The 18,792-nt window shown below is 72.9% G+C and overlaps 2 protein-coding genes across 2 annotated transcripts in view; one reads left to right on the top strand and one right to left on the bottom strand.

Annotated features, from left to right (window-relative positions):
• Positions 1-1,320, bottom strand: part of AURANDRAFT_61710 (hypothetical protein) — a gene marked incomplete at both ends in the record, with an annotated part of 2,839 nt that extends 1,519 nt beyond the window's left edge. The window contains one exon of the mRNA XM_009035451.1: positions 10-1,320. Coding sequence (XP_009033699.1) covers positions 10-1,320 — 1,311 coding nt within the window. The remainder of the gene's footprint in view (positions 1-9) is intronic.
• A 357-nt stretch (positions 1,321-1,677) lies between these two features.
• AURANDRAFT_21222 (hypothetical protein) lies at positions 1,678-2,640 on the top strand (the record flags this gene model as incomplete). Its single annotated transcript, XM_009035733.1, has 1 exon — positions 1,678-2,640. The coding sequence occupies one exon, from the start codon at positions 1,678-1,680 to the stop codon at positions 2,638-2,640; it is 963 nt and encodes a 320-aa protein (XP_009033981.1).
• Positions 2,641-18,792: the final 16,152 nt, after the last annotated feature.

Here is an 18,792-nt window from a genome sequence, read left to right as displayed (position 1 = left end):
CTCGGCGACGCCGTTCCGGTTGCCCAGCAAAGCGACCAGGGGCAGCGAGTCCGCCTGGTCGCTCGTCGCCGCGACGACGCCCAGGCGCCCCAGCAGCTTCAAAGCCCGCAGGGCCTCGCCGCAGGCGATGGCGTCGTAGAACGCGAGCGCGCCGCCCATCTCGTCGGGCGACGAGCCCGCCGTCGGCGCCGGCGGCCGCGCGTCGGGCCCCAGGTCGCAGCCGCCCTTGGCCATGCGCTCGGGCCAGGCCAGGAGGCGGCTCAGCACGCACTGGGCGCACCGCCGGAGCTCGTCGAACAAATTCTGCGTCGCCGGCGGCGCGTCCTCGCCCGCGCGCTTCAGCGCGAGCGCGTCGCCGTGGCGCGGCGCGCAGCGCACGGCCAGCGACGCCAGGAGGCCGAGCGCGCTCGGCCGCAGCAGGAAGTCGTGGTGGTGCACGCGCCGCGCGAGCCGCGCGAGCTTCTCGAGCGCGCCGGCCTTGGCGCCGCCGCAGCAGTGGCGGAGCGCGTCGAGCGCCGCGAACGCGGACAGCGGCAGGGGCCCGTCGTTCTGGTCCGGGTTCTCCTCGTCGGCGGCGCCGGCGAGGTGGCGGTCGACGACGCGGCTCAGCAGCTTCCGCGCCTCGACCTGCTGCCGCGCGCCGAGCGCGGCCGCGGCCGCGGCGTCTCGCACGTTCGCGGCCCACGTCGCGCACGCCGCGTCGTCGAGGCCGCGCGCGGGGTCCGCGGCCTCGGCCGCCAGCGCCGCCGCGAGGGCCGCGACGTCGCCGGCGACGTCGGTGGGCGGCTCGCCCCGGCTCGGCGCGCCCTCGCGGCCCGGGTGCAGCGCGCCCATCGCGCGCGCGATGCCCAATACCACGTCCTCCGCGAGGTCGTGGTAGGCGCCGCTCGGCGCGCGCTTCTCCGCGGCGGGCGCCGGCGCGGGCGCCGGCGGCGGCGGCGGGGCCGCGGCTTTCGACTTCGAGTTGAGCGACTCGGGGTAGTTCTGCGGCGAGCCCACGCGCTCCATCGCGCCGCTCAGCACCTCCAGATCGAGGAGGATGATGACCGCGCGGTTCTGGATCCAGGTCACGCGGTAGTCGAGCAGCCGCACGAGGCAGCCCTTGACGAGGTGGCCGTCCGTGACGAGGGCGTTGAGCTTCGCGACGGCCATGCAGCGCAGGAAGTGGACCGTGTCGGACACCAACACGCGGTAGCGGTCCGCGGTGCCCTCCTTGGCGCTGTTCCGCACGTCGAGCGCCTGGAGCACGGGCCGGAACGTCGCCTTGTCCGCCGAGTCCTCGACGATGGCCTTGATGGCGTAGGGGTCGCACTGCACCATGGCGCGCGGCTATGCGTGGGCGCGCGCGCGCGAGTTATTTTTTGCGACCTCGCGGGCGCGGGCTGCGACCAGCCGCGCTGGCGGCGGACGGCGGCGGCGACGAAGCGGCGCGGCCCCGCCGACGTCGACCGCGGCCGCGGCCCCGGGCCCCGCGCCGCCGCGTGCGCGTCCAATGCGCAGAGGAGCGACGCGATTGGGGCAGCTTTGGACGATCGGGCAGCGTCGACGGCGCCGAAGCTCGGTGATGTTTCATGCGATGTTGAATCTTGACCTTTCGAGGTGAGGCATGGTGGATTGCAATTTCTCGTAATCGAGCGGTCCTCGTAGCCGCGCACCATCGGCGCCTCCCGTAGAGCCATGCGCTACGTGCTCACCTTCCTGCGCCTGTGCCTGCTGCGCGCCGTCGCCTGCAAGCGCATCGTCGTCGTGGGCGGCACGCACGGCAACGAGTACACGGGCGTGTACCTCGTCAAGGCGCTGCTCGCCACGCCGGCGCTGGACAACGTCGAGCCCTTCCTGGCGAACACGCGGGCCATCGCGCTGAACCGGCGCTTCTGCGACGAGGACCTGAACCGGTGCTTTTCGCGGGCGCGGCTCGACACTCCCAGAGACACCGTCGAGGCCGCGCGCGCGGCGGAGATCGACGCGGCGCTCGGGCCCAAGGGGTCGCCCGCCGCCGCGGACCTCGTCGTCGACCTCCACACGACGACGGCGAACATGGGCACGACGATCATCGTCGACGCGTGGTGCCCCTTCGCGCTGCGCTGCGCGGCCTACGTCCAGGCGCGGCTCGCCGGCGTGCGCATCCTCTTCAACGACATCCGCGACAAGGCCGCGTCGCCCTACCTCGCGTCCGTCGGCGCCGACGCGCTCCAGATCGAGGTCGGCCCGACGCCCCAGGGCCTCGTGCGCGCGGACGTCGTCGCGGCGACGCGCGCGGCGCTCGAGGCCGTCGTCGAGTTCGCGACCCTCGACGGCGACGACGTCGCGCTGCCGGAGACCGTGATGGCGTTCTCCACGGCCGGGTCGCACGCGAAGCTCGCGTGGCCCGTCGACGCCGACGGCTTCCCGACGGCCGTCGTCCACGAGGCGCTCCAGGACCGCGACTGGGCGCCCCTCGCCGCGGGCGACGGCCTCTTCCGGACCTTCGACGGGGCCGAGGTGCCCTACGACGGGAGCCTCGGCGACCCGGTCTACCCCATCTTCATCAACGAGGCGGGCTACTACTACGCGTCCAGCGGCCGCGGCATCGGCCTCGCGAAGAAGCTCACGCTCCGCGTGCCCCGGCGCGGCGCCGCGGCCTGCGAGGCCGCCGACTAAACGCGCCGCCTAGTACGCGGGCGGGTGCTGCTCGTGGAGCTTCGCCTTCGGGCTCCGCCGGCGCGGCGACGGCGGCGGCGGCGCCGGCCGGGACCGCGGCGAGGGCCCCGGCGGCGGCGGCGGCCGGGTCCGCGGCGGCGTCGGCGCGGTGTCGTCGTCGGAGTCGCTGCCGCTCGCGTCGTCGTCGGAGTCGCTGTGGTGCGGCTTCATGGACCCGCCGCCGCCCTGGCCGAGCGCCATCAGAAACTGGGACGCGCGGTGCAGGTGCGCCTTGCCGCCGCGGCGCTTGTCCTCGCAGCGCACGAGGTGGTCGCGCACGAGGAAGAGCGCGTAGTTGTCGAGCGGCGGCACGCGGAGGAAGAAGTAGCCGTGGTGCTGCGCCTGGCCGACGAGCGCGAAGGCGGAGACCACCGTGAGGAAGGCCATCTCCTGGGCGCGCTCCCTCAGGGCGGCGAAGGCCGGCGTCGCGACGCAGCAGGGCGACACGGCCAGGGGCCGCCGGAAGAGGTAGCAGAGGTGCAGCAGCGGCACGGCGAAGACGAGGAGCCGCAGCTTCCGCCGCCGCTCGTTCGCGGCGCCGACGAAGGCCAGCGCGAGGTCGCCGAGGGACGTCGTCGCGCCGAGCAGCCGCGCGAGGTCGAAGCTCAGGCCGCCGATGACCGCGACGTGCGCCGCGACCCAGTAGACCCGGAGCGCCGCGGCGACGGCCGCGTCGCCGCCCGCGGCGAGTTCGGCGCGGCACGCGGGCTCGTCGCAGGGCGGCTCCGTCGCGTAGACGTACTGGTCGAGGTCGTAGCCGTGGAACGCGTAGATGCGCACGAGCGCGCCGCGCAGCGCCACGAGGCTCGTCACCGTCGCGGGGATGGCGATGGCCCGCCGGTTGCGCACGGCCCAGACGGGGCGCCGCAGGATCCCGTTCCAGCGCCGCTCGAAGTAGTCCGTCACCCGCAGGCTCTTGTGCTCGCGGCCCACCCAGCTCGCCATGGATGGCGGCGTGCAAAGGGCAGCCCGGCCCGATCGGAACGCAAGCGCGGTCGCGCCGGCGTGCAAGGGCAGCCCGGCCCGATCCCAGCTCAATCGGGCGCGAGCTCTCCGGATTGAAAGTGCACGATCAGGGAACGATCGACCCTGGAGTTCCACTGCCACTGGACCAGGGCAGCATCGCGCAATGCGCGTCGTCATCCTCGGCAGCGGCGCCGTGGGCTGCCTCTTCGCAGCGCTGCTCGACGAGGCGGGCCACGACGTCGCGCTCGTCGCGCGCGACTCGCCCAGCGGCAACGCGCGCGCGGCGAGACTGCGCGCGTGCGGCCTCGTGCTCAAGAGGCACGGCTTCGATGCCGTCGTCCTCGCGCCGGAGCGGCTGGCGAACATGCTCGTCCCCGCCGCCGAAGCGTTGACGACGTGCGAGGCCGTGATCGTGACGGTGAAGCGCAACGGCAACGCCTGGGTCGGCGGCCTGCTCCGCGACCACGCGCCGGCGGCCGCGACCGTCGCCTGCGCGCAGAACGGCCTGGGCCAGGCCGACGAGGTGCTGCGCGGCTCGGCGCCCTGGGCCGGCGTCGTTCTGGACGGCATGCTCTCCGTGAGCGTCAACTACCGCGACGACGGCGGCGCCGCGCCGGAGGTCGCCACGTACAGCCCGCGCGCGCGGGAGCGGCTCGCGCTCGACGGGTCCCAGGGCGCCGCCGCCGCGACGGTCGCCGCGGCCCTCCAGGGCGCCGCCTTCACGAGCGCGGCCGTCGCCGACATCGGCGCGGCGCAGCGCACGAAGATCATCCTCAACCAGAACAACGCCGTCTCCGCGCTCTTCGGCTTCTCCGTGCGCCGGGCCATCACGACGGCGGTACTTCACGACGTATCCAAATCGCCTACTCATGTCCTCATCCAAGCCCTTTAGGTATCGCGGCGCCTCATGGCCGGATGCATGCTCGAGGCCAAGGCCGCCTTCGAGGCCCAGGGCTTCGCGCTCGACGAGAAGCTCCTCGGGCCGCTCAAACTCCTCGCGCTCCCGGACTGGCTCTTCGACTGCGCGTTCCCGCTCATGGCGCACCTCCTCCCCGCGGACGAGTTCGAGAGCTCCATGAACCAGGACATCTTCGACGCGGGCCGGTCCACGGAGGTCGCCTACCTCAACGGCGCCGTCGTCGCCGCGGGCGAGGCCGCGGGCGTGCCCACGCCGCTCACGGCCAGGGTCCTCGCCGTCGTCCAGGACATGGAGGCGGGCCGCCGGCCGCGCGCGCGGCTCACGACGGACGACGCGGCCGCCTTCTTCGACTAGGGCACAGGTCGCTTTAGGGCACAAAAACTAGAGGCGCGTCAGGAGCGCGCGGTCGGGGCCGTCGTCGCCGAGCGCGGCGTACGGCATCTCGAACGACGTCCGGTCGCCGCGGTGCGCCGGCGGCGGTCGATCCCGCGCGAACGAGACGTAGGCCCGCCGGAGGTAGATGATCACGAGCAACAGGATGAAGAATAGAGGCACGATCAAGGCCGTCAGTATCGTCGCGAGCTTCGCCGTGGACTCCTCCTCCGTGCGCTCCTCGATGCCGTCCTGCTCCATCTTCCCGGCGCGATAGAGGACGCCTCCGAATAAGCGGCGTGGGCCGGCGCACGAGCGAACGTCCCGACGAGCGCCGATAGGCAGAGCGCGGAGTCGATTCTCCACTAAAGCTCAAGGTGCACTTCAAGTAACTCCCTAAATTCTTACCGCCTAGCCCGGGTACGTGTGCGCCTCCGGCATCATGGAGCGCAGCTGCTTGAACTGCTCCTTGGCGTCGGCGGACGCCTTGGCGCCGCGGCGGTACGTGATCTCGACCTCCTTCTTCTTCTTCTTCTTCGGGATGCGGTGGCCGAGGGCGTCGAACTGGGGCTTGTCGGCCTTGGCGTCGACCTCGACGACCTTCTCCTCGACGCTGTGGTGGTCGAAGATGTTGTCGAGGCGGTGCGCGAGGTCGCCGACGCGCTCGTCCTCGATCTTGGGCGCGGCGACGTCGTCGAGCTTGTTGAACTGGAAGCTCGCGGGCCGCGCCTTCGTGTGGTGGATGACGCCGTCGAGCCCGACGAAGGTGCCGACGCGGTGGGCGACGTCCTGGCGCTCCGTGTCCACCTCCAGCAGCTCCCGCGCGCGCTGCCGCTTCTCGGTCCGCTCCTGCTCCCGGAGCCGGAACTTCTCCTGCTCGTTCTGCGACAGGCCGAGCTGGTTGCCCCAGTCCGTGCCGCGGTCGTCGTCGTCCTCGTCGGCGGGCGCGTCGTCGTCGTCGCCGTCGTCGCCGCCGCCGTCGTCGGCCGCGGTCCACGGCTTCCTCGGCGGCCGGTCGACGCCCGTGGCCCGCGGCGCCGTCACAAAGGTCGCGTCGTCGCCGAGTTCTCTTCCGCGGCCCGGCGGCGAGCCCAGGAGCCGTGCCGTCGACCGGTTGAGCTCGTGCGACGGCGACAGGCGCTCGCCGCAGCGGCTCGCGCGCGCGCGGACCCGCTCGAGGTCCACGCCCTGCTCCGCGGCCTGCTGGCTCGCGGACACGAGGTTCCCGATGGTCCGCCGCGCGTTGAAGGTCTCGAGCTCCCGGAGCTCCGCGCGCCGCTTCGCGCGCTCCTCGTGGCGCCGCACGGCCGCCGCGCGGTCCGCGGACTTGGCCCGCGCGACGGCCAGCGCCCGCTCGACGACGGCGAGCACGACGCCCCGGCACGCCAAATGCCGCGTCTCGACCTCGGCGCGCTGGAGCCCCGCGAGGAACGCGCGCAGGTCCACGGCGCGCCGCGACGCCGCGCGGCCCGGGTCGAGGTAGGCGACCATGGCCTCGCAGTCCGCGTGGGCGATGCGCCAGCCCAGAAGCCAGGTCACGCCGTCGCGGAACTCGTCCGCCGTCACCGTCTCGAAGCCGCGGCCCCGGTGGAGCGCGGCGAAGAAGGCCTGCTCGACGACCTCGATGGACGACCGCGCGAGCTCGCCGCCGAGCACCGCGGCGACGCGCGCGCGGAGCTCGAGCGCGAGCCGGCGCCCCGCGTTGTGCAGCGCCGCGGCCGTGAAGGGGTTCGGCTTGCTCCGGTGCAGCATGCCCAGGTCGCGCTTCATGCGGCTCTGGAGGCGGCGCTTGGCGCCGTCGTCGAGCAGCACGGGGTCGCTCCGCGAGATGCGCAGCACGGGCAGGGGCGTCATGCCCCGGTCCGCCAAGGCCCGCTTCAGGTGCGTGAGCGGCGGCGCGCGGCGCCAGCGCTCGACGGCGGCCCGGCCCGCCGCCACCGTGCCGCGGTGGTCCCGCCCGGGCACGCGCGACCGCCGCGACGCGAGCATCTCGTCGGCGGGCGTCCGCGTCGGCGAGCTCGCGGTCGACGCGCGCGCCATCACCGACGGCCGGCCCCGGCCGGGGCTGCCCGCGCGCGACTCGCCCGGCCGCCGGCTCAGCTGCTTCCGGCCCGCGTCGGCCTTGACGATGCCTGTCATGGAGTTGCCCACGAAGTGCGCCTTCGGCCGTTGCTTTATTGTCTGGCGCGGCGGCGACACGAGCGAGAGGCCGTACGCGTCGAGGCCGTCGCGCGCCGCGGCCGGGTTCGGCGGCGGCGCCGCCGCCTCGTCGGCGGGGCCCGCGGCGGGCACGGCCGACGGCGGGCGCGCGGCCCGCGCCTGGGCCTGGCGCGCGGCCTCCTCCTTGGCGCGCCGCTCGCGGTCCTCCGCCGGCAGGAAGTCGATGGGGTCGATGCCGAGGAGCGTCTTCGCGTCGGCCTTGCGCAGGTCCCGCCGCAGCGTGACGCCGAGCTGGTCCTCGTGGCGCGCCTGCACCTCTTTCTGCCGCCGCCGCATGAGCACCGTGACCACGCGGCTCGTCTCCGCCTCGCGCCGCTTCGCCAGCTCCGCCTGCCACTGCGACTGGAGGCGCCCGCCCACGCGGCCCATGGTCCGCGCCGGCGCGCCGGACGCGTCGTGGGACACGGGCTCCACGCAGTGCCGCGGCTCGCCCGTGAACGACATGGCGGGCCGCCGCCGCGGCGCGCGCGCCGTGCGGCAGCGCCTCTCGGCTGCCCTTTCGGATCGACAAATCATGAGTGCATTCCAAATTTGTTGGACTAGTTATTGAAGGGGGTGCGCACCCGAAGATCCCGCCCGGAGGCTCAGACGGAGGCGTAGCCGGGGGGTTGGCGTTCCCACACCGGCCCCTTCCTCCGACCCAAAGATCGCGCGTGCACTCGGATCGGAGGTGTGGCGGCGGTACACTCGCGCCAAGCCTGGTACCGACCGCCACGCCGAGAGCACGCCGGGATTGGCGCCGGGCGGCAGCTCCTGAGTCGCCTCATTCAGACGACACTCTCACCGGACTCTCCGTGGACCGGGGGAGGTTGAGACCGCGGGCACTCGCACGCAAACGAGCAGGAACTCCGGCTCGACCAGGCCGATTCACCTCAGGACCACGAGTGGCTAGCCGAGGGCGCACGCCGAAAAGGACACCCGTAGTCAGCGGGACCGAAGAGAGCAGAGACGCCGACGAAGAGAGCGAAGACGCCGACGCCGACGGAGCCGCACACAGCGCCACGCTACGAAGAGACGCTGCAGAATGCAGAGAAACGAATGGACACGGGCACATCGAAGCCCGCACACCGAAGCCATCGAGGGCGCCGACCCCACCAGCTCCCCCCAAGACTCACGCCGAAGGCATCCGAACGAAGCGAGCGCGCGCGGCAGCCCCCCGGGCCCGTGGGCGACGTCGCGCCGACGGCCAAGCACTGCAAGTTCTCGCGCGCGGCGCCCCGCCGCCCAATCGACGCGCGCAGCGGGGCGCTCCTCCCCGAGCGTCCACCGGACCCAACGCGGCGAGCTCCACCACCGGCCGCTGCGCGAGACCACCCCCGCGCGCCTCCGAAGGCTGCCCCATAAGCTACGGCGTCATCCGATTTGGGGTTGCGTTGCAGTGTGGGTGAATATTAATCGTCGCCCGGCCGGAAGACGTCGTCGTCGTAGATCATGTCGTCGTCCGCGTCGATGCCCAGGACGCCGTTGAGGACCGCCTCGGGCTGGAGGTAGGCCTTGTCGAAGTCGCCGTAGGTGAGGGCTTCGCTCAGGAACACGTAGGAGATGATGTAGTAGGCGAAGGCCGCGGCGACGAGCTCGAAGGCCGTGAGCGCGACGACCCCCGGCAGCGCCAGCCGCTGCGTCGTCGTCGCCGACGCCTACCAATCACGTCGGTAACGATGTTTCGTCGGTTTCCCGGTCAAAAGTTCTCGAAAATCGTCTCGGCCGCGGGACGCCGGCCGGCGCCCGGCAGGAGAGGTTCACGAACAGCAGCATGCACGCCGTCCGCGCCGTAGAGGCCCACCTTGTAGGCCTGGCGCATGTGCGGGTGGGACGGGTCGTCCGGGTGCGTCATCTTCCCCCGCGACGTGTAGCGCTGGAGCTGCGCCGTCGAGTGCAGGATCGTGAACGCGATGGAGACGAGGCAGAAGTCCTCCGTGCGCGCGACGACCTGGCGCATGCGCGTGCCCATGCCGTAGACCGGCGCCGCGAGGCGGGAAGCGATCTTGTCGATGTCCTGCTGGTGGAGCTTGCGCACCTCGGCCTTGGCCTCGCCGAAGAGCGTCTTCTTCGAGCCCAGCCGGAGCGTCTTGTCGAGCTCGAGGATGAAGATGAGCGCGAGCGAGTCGACGACCATGGCCAGCGGGCCGTTCGCGAGGCCCAGGATCACCTCCGACGCGTCGATGAACTGCATCATCACGAGGATCCGCAGGTAGTGGTACAGGTAGGCGAGCAAACGACGGAACAGTTTCTCGTTCGGGATCGCCGCGACGAGCATGCGGCCGACGACGATCTCGTGGAGCTGCTCGCGCGTCCCCACCGCCACCATGAGCACGGAGAAGGTCAGGGGCGCCGCCGTGAAGACGGGCAGCCCGTTGATCCGCGAGTTCCACTCGCCCCAGCGATTCGTGAGCGCGGCCCAGTCGTTGGGCTCGTCGCCCTCGCGCATCGGGTTCTTTTCGTAGCCGGCCTTGGCGTAGTTGTCGTCGCCGACCTTGCGGTTCCACCAGTTGAGCCAGGTCACGTCCATCGCGATGAGGAGCACGTAGTACTGCATGCCCAGCATGAAGAACGCGACGACGACGCGGACCGCAACCTCGCGCTTTCGCCGCGTCGTCAGGAGGCGGAACACGGCGTAGTTGTAGTGGCTCCGCGTGATCTTCTCGCTGATCGTGCCGCTGATGTTGTCGATGAGCTCCTGCTCGTAGAGCGGCATGGAGCCGCAGCCCCGCTTGACGAGGTTCGAGTTGTGCTCCGTGAAGGACACGCGGAGGCTCGGGAACCCCGCGCGGCCCTCGCCGCCGGTGAAGGACCGCCGGACGCCGCCGGTGAAGGACCGCCGGAGGCTCGACCACGGCGATGCGGGCGACGTCGCCTCGGCCGGCGCCGTCGCGTCCGCCGGCGCCGTCGCGTCGGCCGGAGCCGTCGCGTCCGCCGGCGCCTCCTCGTCGCCGGAGTCGTCCCAGTCGCCGGCGTCGTCCTTGGCGTCGTCGTCCGCGAGCAGCTGCGGGTGCCACGAGAGGCTCCGCCGCGCGTCGGTCGCCGCGGCCGCGGGCGCGGGCGGCGCGCCCTTGCGATCGCCGGCGAGCTCGCGGCCGTGGCCGCCGAGTTTCAGCTCGAGGACCTTCATGCGCCGCTCCGTCTCCGCCTGGGTCTGCGCGATGAAGAGCTCGAGGCGCTCGCAGTCGGCGCAGGGCCGCGGCGTCGCCGCGCGCCGCTCGCCTGGCAGCGCGTCGGCCGGCGCGCAGGCGTTGCCGCCGCACTCGTCGATGCGGTCGGGCTGCCCCCTTCGAGCCGTTTTGGTTTCGGTGAAGTTTTCGGTGCACTGCACTCCAAAACAGTGAAACACTAGTCCTGTATGCAGTCGAGCGAGCGGGCCTCGTGCGAGCGCGCCGCCACGGGTGCTCTCGTCTTGGGCGAGGGGGGTCTTCGCGGGTGCCGCCCCTCAGGAGAGGAGCTGATGCTGCGGCTCCGCTTTGTCGTCGCGGGACCCCCACTTGAGTCGCGTGAGCGCCACGGCGACGCCCTCGGCGAGCTTGTGGCGGCGCACGTCGGCGATGGTGAGCTCCGGCGGCTCCTCGCCGTCGTCGCCGTCGTCGGCCGCGGCCGCCGCCGAGTCCGATTCGGGCTCGCGCGGGGCCTCGGCGTCTTCGGCGCCGGCGTCGGCCCGGTCGACGGACGACCCCTCCGCCTCGACGGAGGACGCCGCCGCCGCCGGTTCGTCCGCCGAGGCGGAGGACTCCTCCGGCGCGTCGTCGTCGTCGTCGTCGTCGTCCTCCTCCTCCTCGAGCGCGCCGGCCTTGCGCTTGCGCCGCACGGGGCGGCAGACGAGGTCGGCGTCGTCGTCGTCGTCGTCGTCGGGCACCGACGCCTCGGCGGGCGCCTGCGACGACGAGAGGTCCGACGCGCTCTCGCCCTCGTCGTCGTCGTCGTCGTCGGACTTGGCCGCGTCGTCCGGCGCGCGCTTCTCCGCGGCGGCGGCGTCGCCGCCCTCCGTCTCCTTGGCGAGGCGCCGCCGCTTGAACTCGACGCGCGCGCCCTTGCGCCATTTCCACAGCGCCAGCTCCGCCGCGAAGTCGACGCGCAGCGCCTGGACGACCGCGGCGTCGCCGAGGCCGATCGCGCGGTCGAGGCGCCGGAACAGGGCCTTGAGCGCGCCGATGCCCGCCTCGCCGTCCGCCTTGCTCGCGAAGTGGCGCGAGCCCAGGTTGTACTCGTAGCGCCGCTCCGCCGCCTCGCGCTCGCGCACGAAGCGATCCGAAAGCAGCGGGAAGCCGTCGACGAAGTGGTCGTGGATGCGGTGCGTCGCGCCCCAGCGCGCGCGCTTCAGGATCCCGCCCTCCTTCTTCGACGACACGCGGGCCTTGTTCCGCGCATCCATGTCCAGGGCGGCCTGCTTCGACGACACCTTCTTCGTCGAGTCCATGTTCACCTCCATTTGCAACCGAATAACTTTACAAAGCGCGTCCGATTTCAAGTTGAAAAATGAAAGTTGGACCATTTTGAAGCCTATTACGGCCCGATATGGTATGCGCGCCGTCGCGGCGGCCCTGCTGGCCGCAGCGCGGGCCGCCGCGGCGCCCTGCGACGGCGTCACGTTCCACGTCCACGCCATGCCGCCGCTGGTGCCGAGCAACCGGCCCGGGCGCGCCCTGGACGCGCCCCTGGGCCGGCCGCTGCTGCCCTGCGAGGACGTCATGCACCGCTTCCAGAGCGACGGCGGCGGCTGCGGCGCCTACGAGAACGGGCACCTGGGCCCGGCGCCGCCGGGCGGCGACTTCCTCGGCGACCACGTCTGGCGCACGTGGCAGTTCTCGCTCGCGTGGCTCTGGCACGAGCGGGTCGCGCGGCACTGCGCGGCGCCTTCCGAGGCCGCCGCGGACCTCGTGCTCGTGCCCTACCCCTTCGCCGAGATCCACATGGCGACCTACTACGGCAGCGGCAAGGTCTTCCTGAGCCTGGAGACGCGGCGCGCGTACGAGGCCGCCGTGCGGTCGTCGCTGCTCCGCTCGGCGCGCTGGCGGCGCTGCGGCGGCTGCGACCACGTCGTGGTGAGCGCGCGGAGCTTCGTCGAGGTCGAGGCGACGGCCCAGCGGCCGCGGATCGGCCAGTTCGCCGTCGGCGACCCGTTCTGGGCCAACGTGTCGAAGCTGAGCCACGGCGCGCCGCTCCGGGGCGCCGCGGACCACGTCTACGGCGTGCCCTACGCGACGTTCCTCCACCCGCGGAGCGCCGCGGACCTGGAGGCCTGGCGGACGTACGCGCTGGCGTCGCCGCGGACGATTTCGGCGACGCTCGTCGCGGGCGCGCGGAGCCACCGGCGGCGCGTCGTCGAGGCGTGCGCCGGCGCCGCGGACTGCGCCTTCGTCGAGTGCGTCGACGGCTGCGCCGAGTGCTGCAGCCCCCGGCGCGTCGTCGAGGCCTACCTCGCCGCGGACTTTTGCCTCGTGCCGCCCGGCGACAGCCCGACGCGCCGCGCGTTCTTCGACGCGCTCCTCGCGGGCTGCGTGCCCTTGCTGCGGACGCGCGCGACGGCGGACTACGCGTGGTACACGCCGCCGGCGGTGCTGCGGGACGTCGCCGTGCTATCGCCGCGGCTCGGCGCGACGAACGACAGCGACGCGCTCCTCGCGCCGCTCCGCGCGCTCCCGCGGGCCGACGTCGCGCGCATGCGGCGCGCCGCCCTCGACCTCGCCCGGTCCCTCGTCTACGCCGCCGATCCGGACCTCGGCGACGCCGTCGACGCGGGCCTCCGGGGCCTCCGGCGGTCGCGGCCCGACGCGTTCCGCTCCGGCGCCGCTGCTTAGGACCGCGCCTCAGGACCCGGCCTTGAGGCGCTCGTAGAGCTGCTGGAAGGACTGGGTCTCGCTCGCCTTGGTCGACAGGTCCGCGTAGGAGGACTTGGCCTGCTTCGTGGAGCCCTTGTCCGCCTTTTTCTGCTTCTGGAGGTAGTGCTGCCACTCCTTGAAGGTGACGGTGCCGTCGCCGTTCTGGTCGAAGTCGTCGAAGGTCGGGTAGTCGCGCTCGGGGATGTGGGGGTAGGCCTTCATGTAGTTCTTGATGTACGCGCCGAACTCGTAGATCGAGATGCTGTCGTCGTCGTCGACGTCGGGCGCCTTGAACTCCTCGTAGTCGCGCTGCAGCGCCTCGGCCTCGCTCTCGTAGAGCGCCTTCTGGAGCTCCTGCACCTGGTACTTGAGCGACTGCACCGTCTGCAGGAGCTGGTCGCCCTCGACGCGCTTGACGGCCATCGCCGTCTGGAGCTTCGACGTGTCCCGGTCGTGCGCGGCCTGGAGCCGCCGCTGGAGCGAGATGTCGTAGACCTTCATCGCGCCGGCGCCGACGCCGAGGAAGGCCAGCGCCTGGCCGAAGCCGCCGCCGCCGCGCGCGGGCGACGGCGCCTCGGGCGCGAAGCCGCCGGGCCGCATGCCCTGCGGCGGCAGCGGCGGCGGCGCGCCGCCGTCGAAGTAGGACCCGGCGAGCGGGTCCTGGGCCGCGACGAGCGATGCGGCGGCGAACGCCAGCCATCGGCTGAGCTGATCGCGCGCCCCCATCGTGCAGCGAGAACTGCAACCCAGCCGCGATCGCTTCACACTTTTTGTTTGAGCCTCCCTGGAGGGCAGCGTGCGAGATCCCGGGAAGCCCCGCGCATAAAAGCTCTCAATGGCTCGCACGCACGCCGCTCTCACAGCTCTCTCGCTGCTCCGCAGCGCCGTTGCGGGCGACCACGGCCATCAGGTCGCTGCCTGGGTGCGCGACACAACACTGCCGCTCGAGCACCGGCTCGCCGCCTGGAAGAACGCGTCCGGCGCCTGCGCGGACCCCGTGGACGTCGCGACGTGCGCGCACAAGAACAATAAACTACCCTGCGCGCCGCTGCGCGACGGCTGCGCGCGGCCCTGCGGCGCCTTCGCTGTGAAGCTTTACGGCACGGGCGCCGTCACGATCCGCGAGGGCGTGCTGCTCCACCTCTACGGCTCGGAGCCGCGCGTCATGGGCGTCGAGGGGTCGTCGTTCGCGGACGCGCGCTACCTCGCCAAGGCCGAGACCTACGCGAAGATGGGCGCGAAATTCGTGATCGCGTTCCGCGAGCCCATCCAGCGCATCGTGAGCCGCTACTGGTACGACGGTCGCTGGCCCCACGGCGGGCCGAAACAGCGGTCCGCGGCGCCGCTCGCGCTCGGCGCCTGGATCGACGCGGTGCAGGCGCGCGCGCACCGGCGGCAGCTCGTGGCCTGCGTCTCCGAGTACGCGGCCAAGGCGGTCCTCGGGGCCTTCGACGTCGTGCTCGTCACGGAGTGGCTCGGCCACCCGGCGACGCGCGCGTACCTGGAGCGGGCGTTCTGCTTCGAGACCGTGACGCGGGCCTTCCCGAGGGCGAAGCGGCGCAACGCGAACGCGTCGGAGGACGTGATGGTCTCGCCGTCGGTGCTGAGGAAGCGCGCGCCCGGCGGCCACGGCGACCAGCGGCCGGACGCGTGGCGGCCGGACGCGGCGTCGCTGCGGCGCCTCGAGGAGCTCAATCGCCTCGACGCCGAGCTCTACGCCTGGGTCGCGGATCGCGTCCGCGCGACCCTCGACCCGCGGCGCCATCCGCCGCTCCCGGGACCGGGCGAGACCTGGCCGACGGACTACTTTTAGCCGTAGCGCGGGGCCTTGCGCGGCGGGGCCAGCGAGTTGCGGTCCGCGAGGGGCGGTTTCGCGTCGTACTCGGCGACGTCGTCGACGTGGCGCCGCTCGACGCAGTGCTTCGGGACGTCGCCGAGGAACATGGACGGCGTCATGCCCTGGCTGCCGCAGCGCTCCGCGTAGGTGACGACCATCTCCGCCTTGGCGCGCGAGAAGGCGACGTAGGCGACGCGGCGCTCCTCCTCGAGCGGCTCCGGGTCCTTGGCCTTGAGCGCGACCTCGTGGGGCAACACGTCGTTGTTGACGCGGCAGACGAGCACGTAGTCGTACTCGCGGCCCTTGGACTGGTGGATCGTGCCGACGAAGACGCGGCCCGCGGACGGCGCCTGGTCGAGGTCGCCGTCCTCGTCGAGCGCCGCGACGACGCGGTCGATCCACAGCCGCAGGTTCGCGAAGCGCTCGTCCTCCGTCGGCGACGCGCGGCGGCCCTCGCGCGGCGCCGCCGCGGCGCCGTCGTCGTCGTCGACGACCGCGCCCCGGTCGATGGCGTCCGCGTACTCCACGAGCTCGTTGTCCTCGTCCTCGAGGAGCCGGTCGGCGATGTTCGCCGACGGCAGGTAGGCGAGGCAGCGCGTGAGGACGCCCCGCAGCGGGAGCTCGGCGACGCGGCACCGCAGCGTGTCGACGGCGTCGGGCAGGCGGCCGAGCGTCTTCGCGCGGCGCTTCTGGCCCTTGGTCGCCGCGGCCTCCGCCGCCGCCGCGCGGAGCGCGTCGAGGAGGCCGCCGCGCGGGAAGCGCCGCCGCAGCGTCGCGACGAACTCGTCCGGCTCCTCGTCGCCGTGGACCTTGAGCGCGCGGACGCAGCGCTCGACGGCCGCGTCGTCCCTGCCGTTGGCGACGCAGCGGAGCAGGCCGCAGACCTCGAGCACCACCGCCTGGCGCTGGCGCAGGCCGCAGACGTACGCGGGGATCTTCGCCTTCTTGAGCGCCGCGCGGACGGTCTTGCCGACGTTGTGCGTGCGGTACAGCACGGCGACGCGCGGGCCGTCGAGCGCGCCGCCGCGGCCGCCCGCGGCGCCGTAGGCCGCGAGGGCCCGCCGCAGCTCCGCGCAGACGACGTCGAGCTCGACGTCCGTCGTGCGGCAGGAGACGACGCGGACCTTCGCGCCCGCGTCCCGAGTGGTAAACACCTCCTTCTTCAGGCGGAGCTTGTTGGCGCGGACGACGGCGCAGGACGCCTCGACGATCATCGACGACGACCGGTAGTTGCGCTGGAGGCGCACGACGCGCGCGCCGCGCTTCGCGCCGCCGGCGACGGCCGCGAGCGCCGCGTCGCCGCGAGCGAAGCGCTGGAAGTTGCGCACCTCGGCGCCCTGGAAGCCGTAGATGGACTGGTCGTCGTCGCCGACGACGGTGACGCAGCCGTCGGGCGCGACGGCCGTCGCGAGCGACAGCTGGAGCGCCGACGTGTCCTGGAACTCGTCGACCAGCACGTGCGCGTGGCGCGACCGGAGCTCCGGGCCCGCGGCCGCCGCGACCTCGTTGGCCCAGCGCACGAGGTCCGACATGTCCGCCGTGTTGAGCCGCTCGTTCTCGCGCTCGTGGTGGGCGAAGGCGTCGCGGACGGCGGGCGACGCGTTCTCGGCGGACGCGCCCGTCGTCTTCAGCTTCGCGATGGCCGATAAAAGCCCGCCGGCGATCTTGAGCGCCTTCTCGTGCGTCGGCGCCTCGCCTCCGCCCCAGAAGGCCGCCTCCGTCATCACGTGCGCCGCGAGGCGCTCCGCGGACTCCTTGCGCGACGCGAGCGTGAAGTCGTGGCGCCGGCCGAGGACCTCCTCGGCGAACTCCCGCGCGAGCCGCAGCGCGAACGCGTGGAACGTCGCGACGCGGTAGCCCTGGGGCCCGTAGCCGAGCGCCTGCGTCAGCCGCTCCTTCATCTCGCGCGCGGCGGCCCGCGAGAACGTGAGCGCGAGCACCGTGCGGTAGGACTCGCGCGCGGCCGCCGCGCGCCGCCGCTCGCGGAGCACGAGGCACACGACGCGCCGCACGAGCGTGAGCGTCTTGCCCGAGCCGGCGCCCGCGAGGATGAGCAGCGGCGCGCCGGACGGCGCCGTCGCCGCCGTGCGCTGCTCCGGGTTGAGGCCCTCGACGATCTCGCCGATGCGGTCGTCGTCCTCCGTCTCCGGCGGCGTCGACGACGAGCTCCGCGCGGCGAAGGTGCTCGCGGACGAGCTCCGCCCGACGGTGCTGCTCGTGGACGCGCTGCTCGCGAAGCAGGCGCTGCTCGTGGACGCGCTGCGCCCGACCGCGCTCGCGCCGCTCGCGACCTTCTTGCGCACGGACCACGCGATGGGGTCGTCGTCGGAGGAGTCCGAGTCCGACGCCGCGCTGCGCTTCTGGCTCTTCTGGCTTGCGTTCTGGCTCGCGCCCCAGTCATTGCTTCGCGCCAGCGCGAGCAGCGCCGCGTCGTCGAAGTCCTCCATTGCGCACAAGCTGTGCGACGCCGCCGTGCTCGACGCCGTGATGGCCAAGCTGGAACGGCTCGGCTGAACGATCCGCGGGGAACGGCGAACCCCTGGGCGAACCCGTGGACGCGTCCGTACGCGTTCGACAGGCTTTCGACGCGCCCACCAACCCACACTTGCCCACCACCCTACCTCTCTAAGCGGCACGTCTTACCCCGCGCCCAGCGTCCTCTTGTCTCCCGACGGGGACGGCGGCGCGGGCCGGTCCGGCGGGGGCTCGACGCCCGCCACAGCGGCGTCCGGCGGCGCCGCGGGCGCGCCGCGCGCCCTCGCGTAGAGGGACGACGACCGTTTGAGCGCGTTGGCCTTCATGATGTCGCGGATGAGGGAGGCGCGCGGCGGCGGCAGGAGCCCGGCGTCGCGCGACGACTCGTCGCCCCGGTCCGGCGCCGTGTCGAGGTCGCGGAGGAGCTCCGCGGCGGTCCAGAGCGCCCGCCGGAGCTTCCGCTTGCCGCCCGCGTCGACGCCCCTGCGGAGCCCCTCGCGCGCGTCGGCGACGGCCTTCTCGAGGCTCGACGCCAGGGCCGCGGCCGCGCCGTGGTCGCCCGCGGTCTGCGACTGGTCGACCCACGCGCGGACCACGTCGTTCCGGTGGCAGACCGTGTCGCGGAGGAGGCTCCAGGCGACGTGCTGGCGCATGTGGTGCCGCAGGTCCTTGAACTGGACCATCTCGACCTTCCGCAGGAACTTGTCCGCGACCATGGTGTACATGTTGCACTTGGACGCCGCGCGGACCGAGTAGTGGCGCGTGAGCTTCGACGCCGTCACGAGCGCGTGCATCATGTCCTCGCCGACGCACCCAAAGTGGTCGTCGCTGATGAGGTGCGTCTTCGGCCACTGCATGGGCCGCACGGCGCCCTGCTTGATGACCGCGCCGGAGATGACGAGGCACATCGTGTCCGCCTCGGAGCCCTCCGCGGCGATGGGCTCGTCGGCCATGTAGACCGTCGGCTCCAGAATCAGCGACAGCTGGGCGATGAGGCCCCGGTGCGCGGCCATGGTCCGGTGCCAGAGCTGGCCCTTGGCCGTGAACCGCGGCATCGTCACGCGCTCCGCGTCGATGTGCGCCTCGAGCGCGTTCCGACTGAACGTCTCGCCCGGGAGCGGCGCCTCCTCGGTGTAGGCCACGTCCACCGTGCCCTCGACCTTGTTGATGCGCACGACCCAGCCCCCGCGCAGCGGCTGGGGCTCGTCGGCCGCGGCGCCGTCGGGCGGCCCGTTGCTCTGGTTCGCGCGGTCGCCGTCCTCGTCCGCCGGGTACACCGCGACGAGCATGCCCGCCTCGAGGCCCGACGCCCGGAGCACCGAGTTCTGGACGACGCGGAGCCGCTTGACCCAGCGGCCGATGTTCTCCACGGCGACGACCTCGCGGAACTGGGGCGTGAGCGACGAGAGCATGTCCTGGTAGTACTTCTCGCGGAAGAGCTGCTCGCACTGCGCGAAGTACTCGCGGAGCTTGCGCTTCAGGTCCTTGCCGAACTGGCGCTCGTTCATGTAGGTGCC

The sequence above is a fragment of the Aureococcus anophagefferens genome (assembly GCF_000186865.1).
Source record: "Aureococcus anophagefferens unplaced genomic scaffold AURANscaffold_3, whole genome shotgun sequence".
In the NCBI taxonomy this organism is placed as follows: domain Eukaryota; class Pelagophyceae; order Pelagomonadales; family Pelagomonadaceae; genus Aureococcus; species Aureococcus anophagefferens.
The sequence above is the reverse complement of the archived record's forward strand: the minus strand, read 5'-3'. Positions and strand labels throughout refer to the sequence as shown.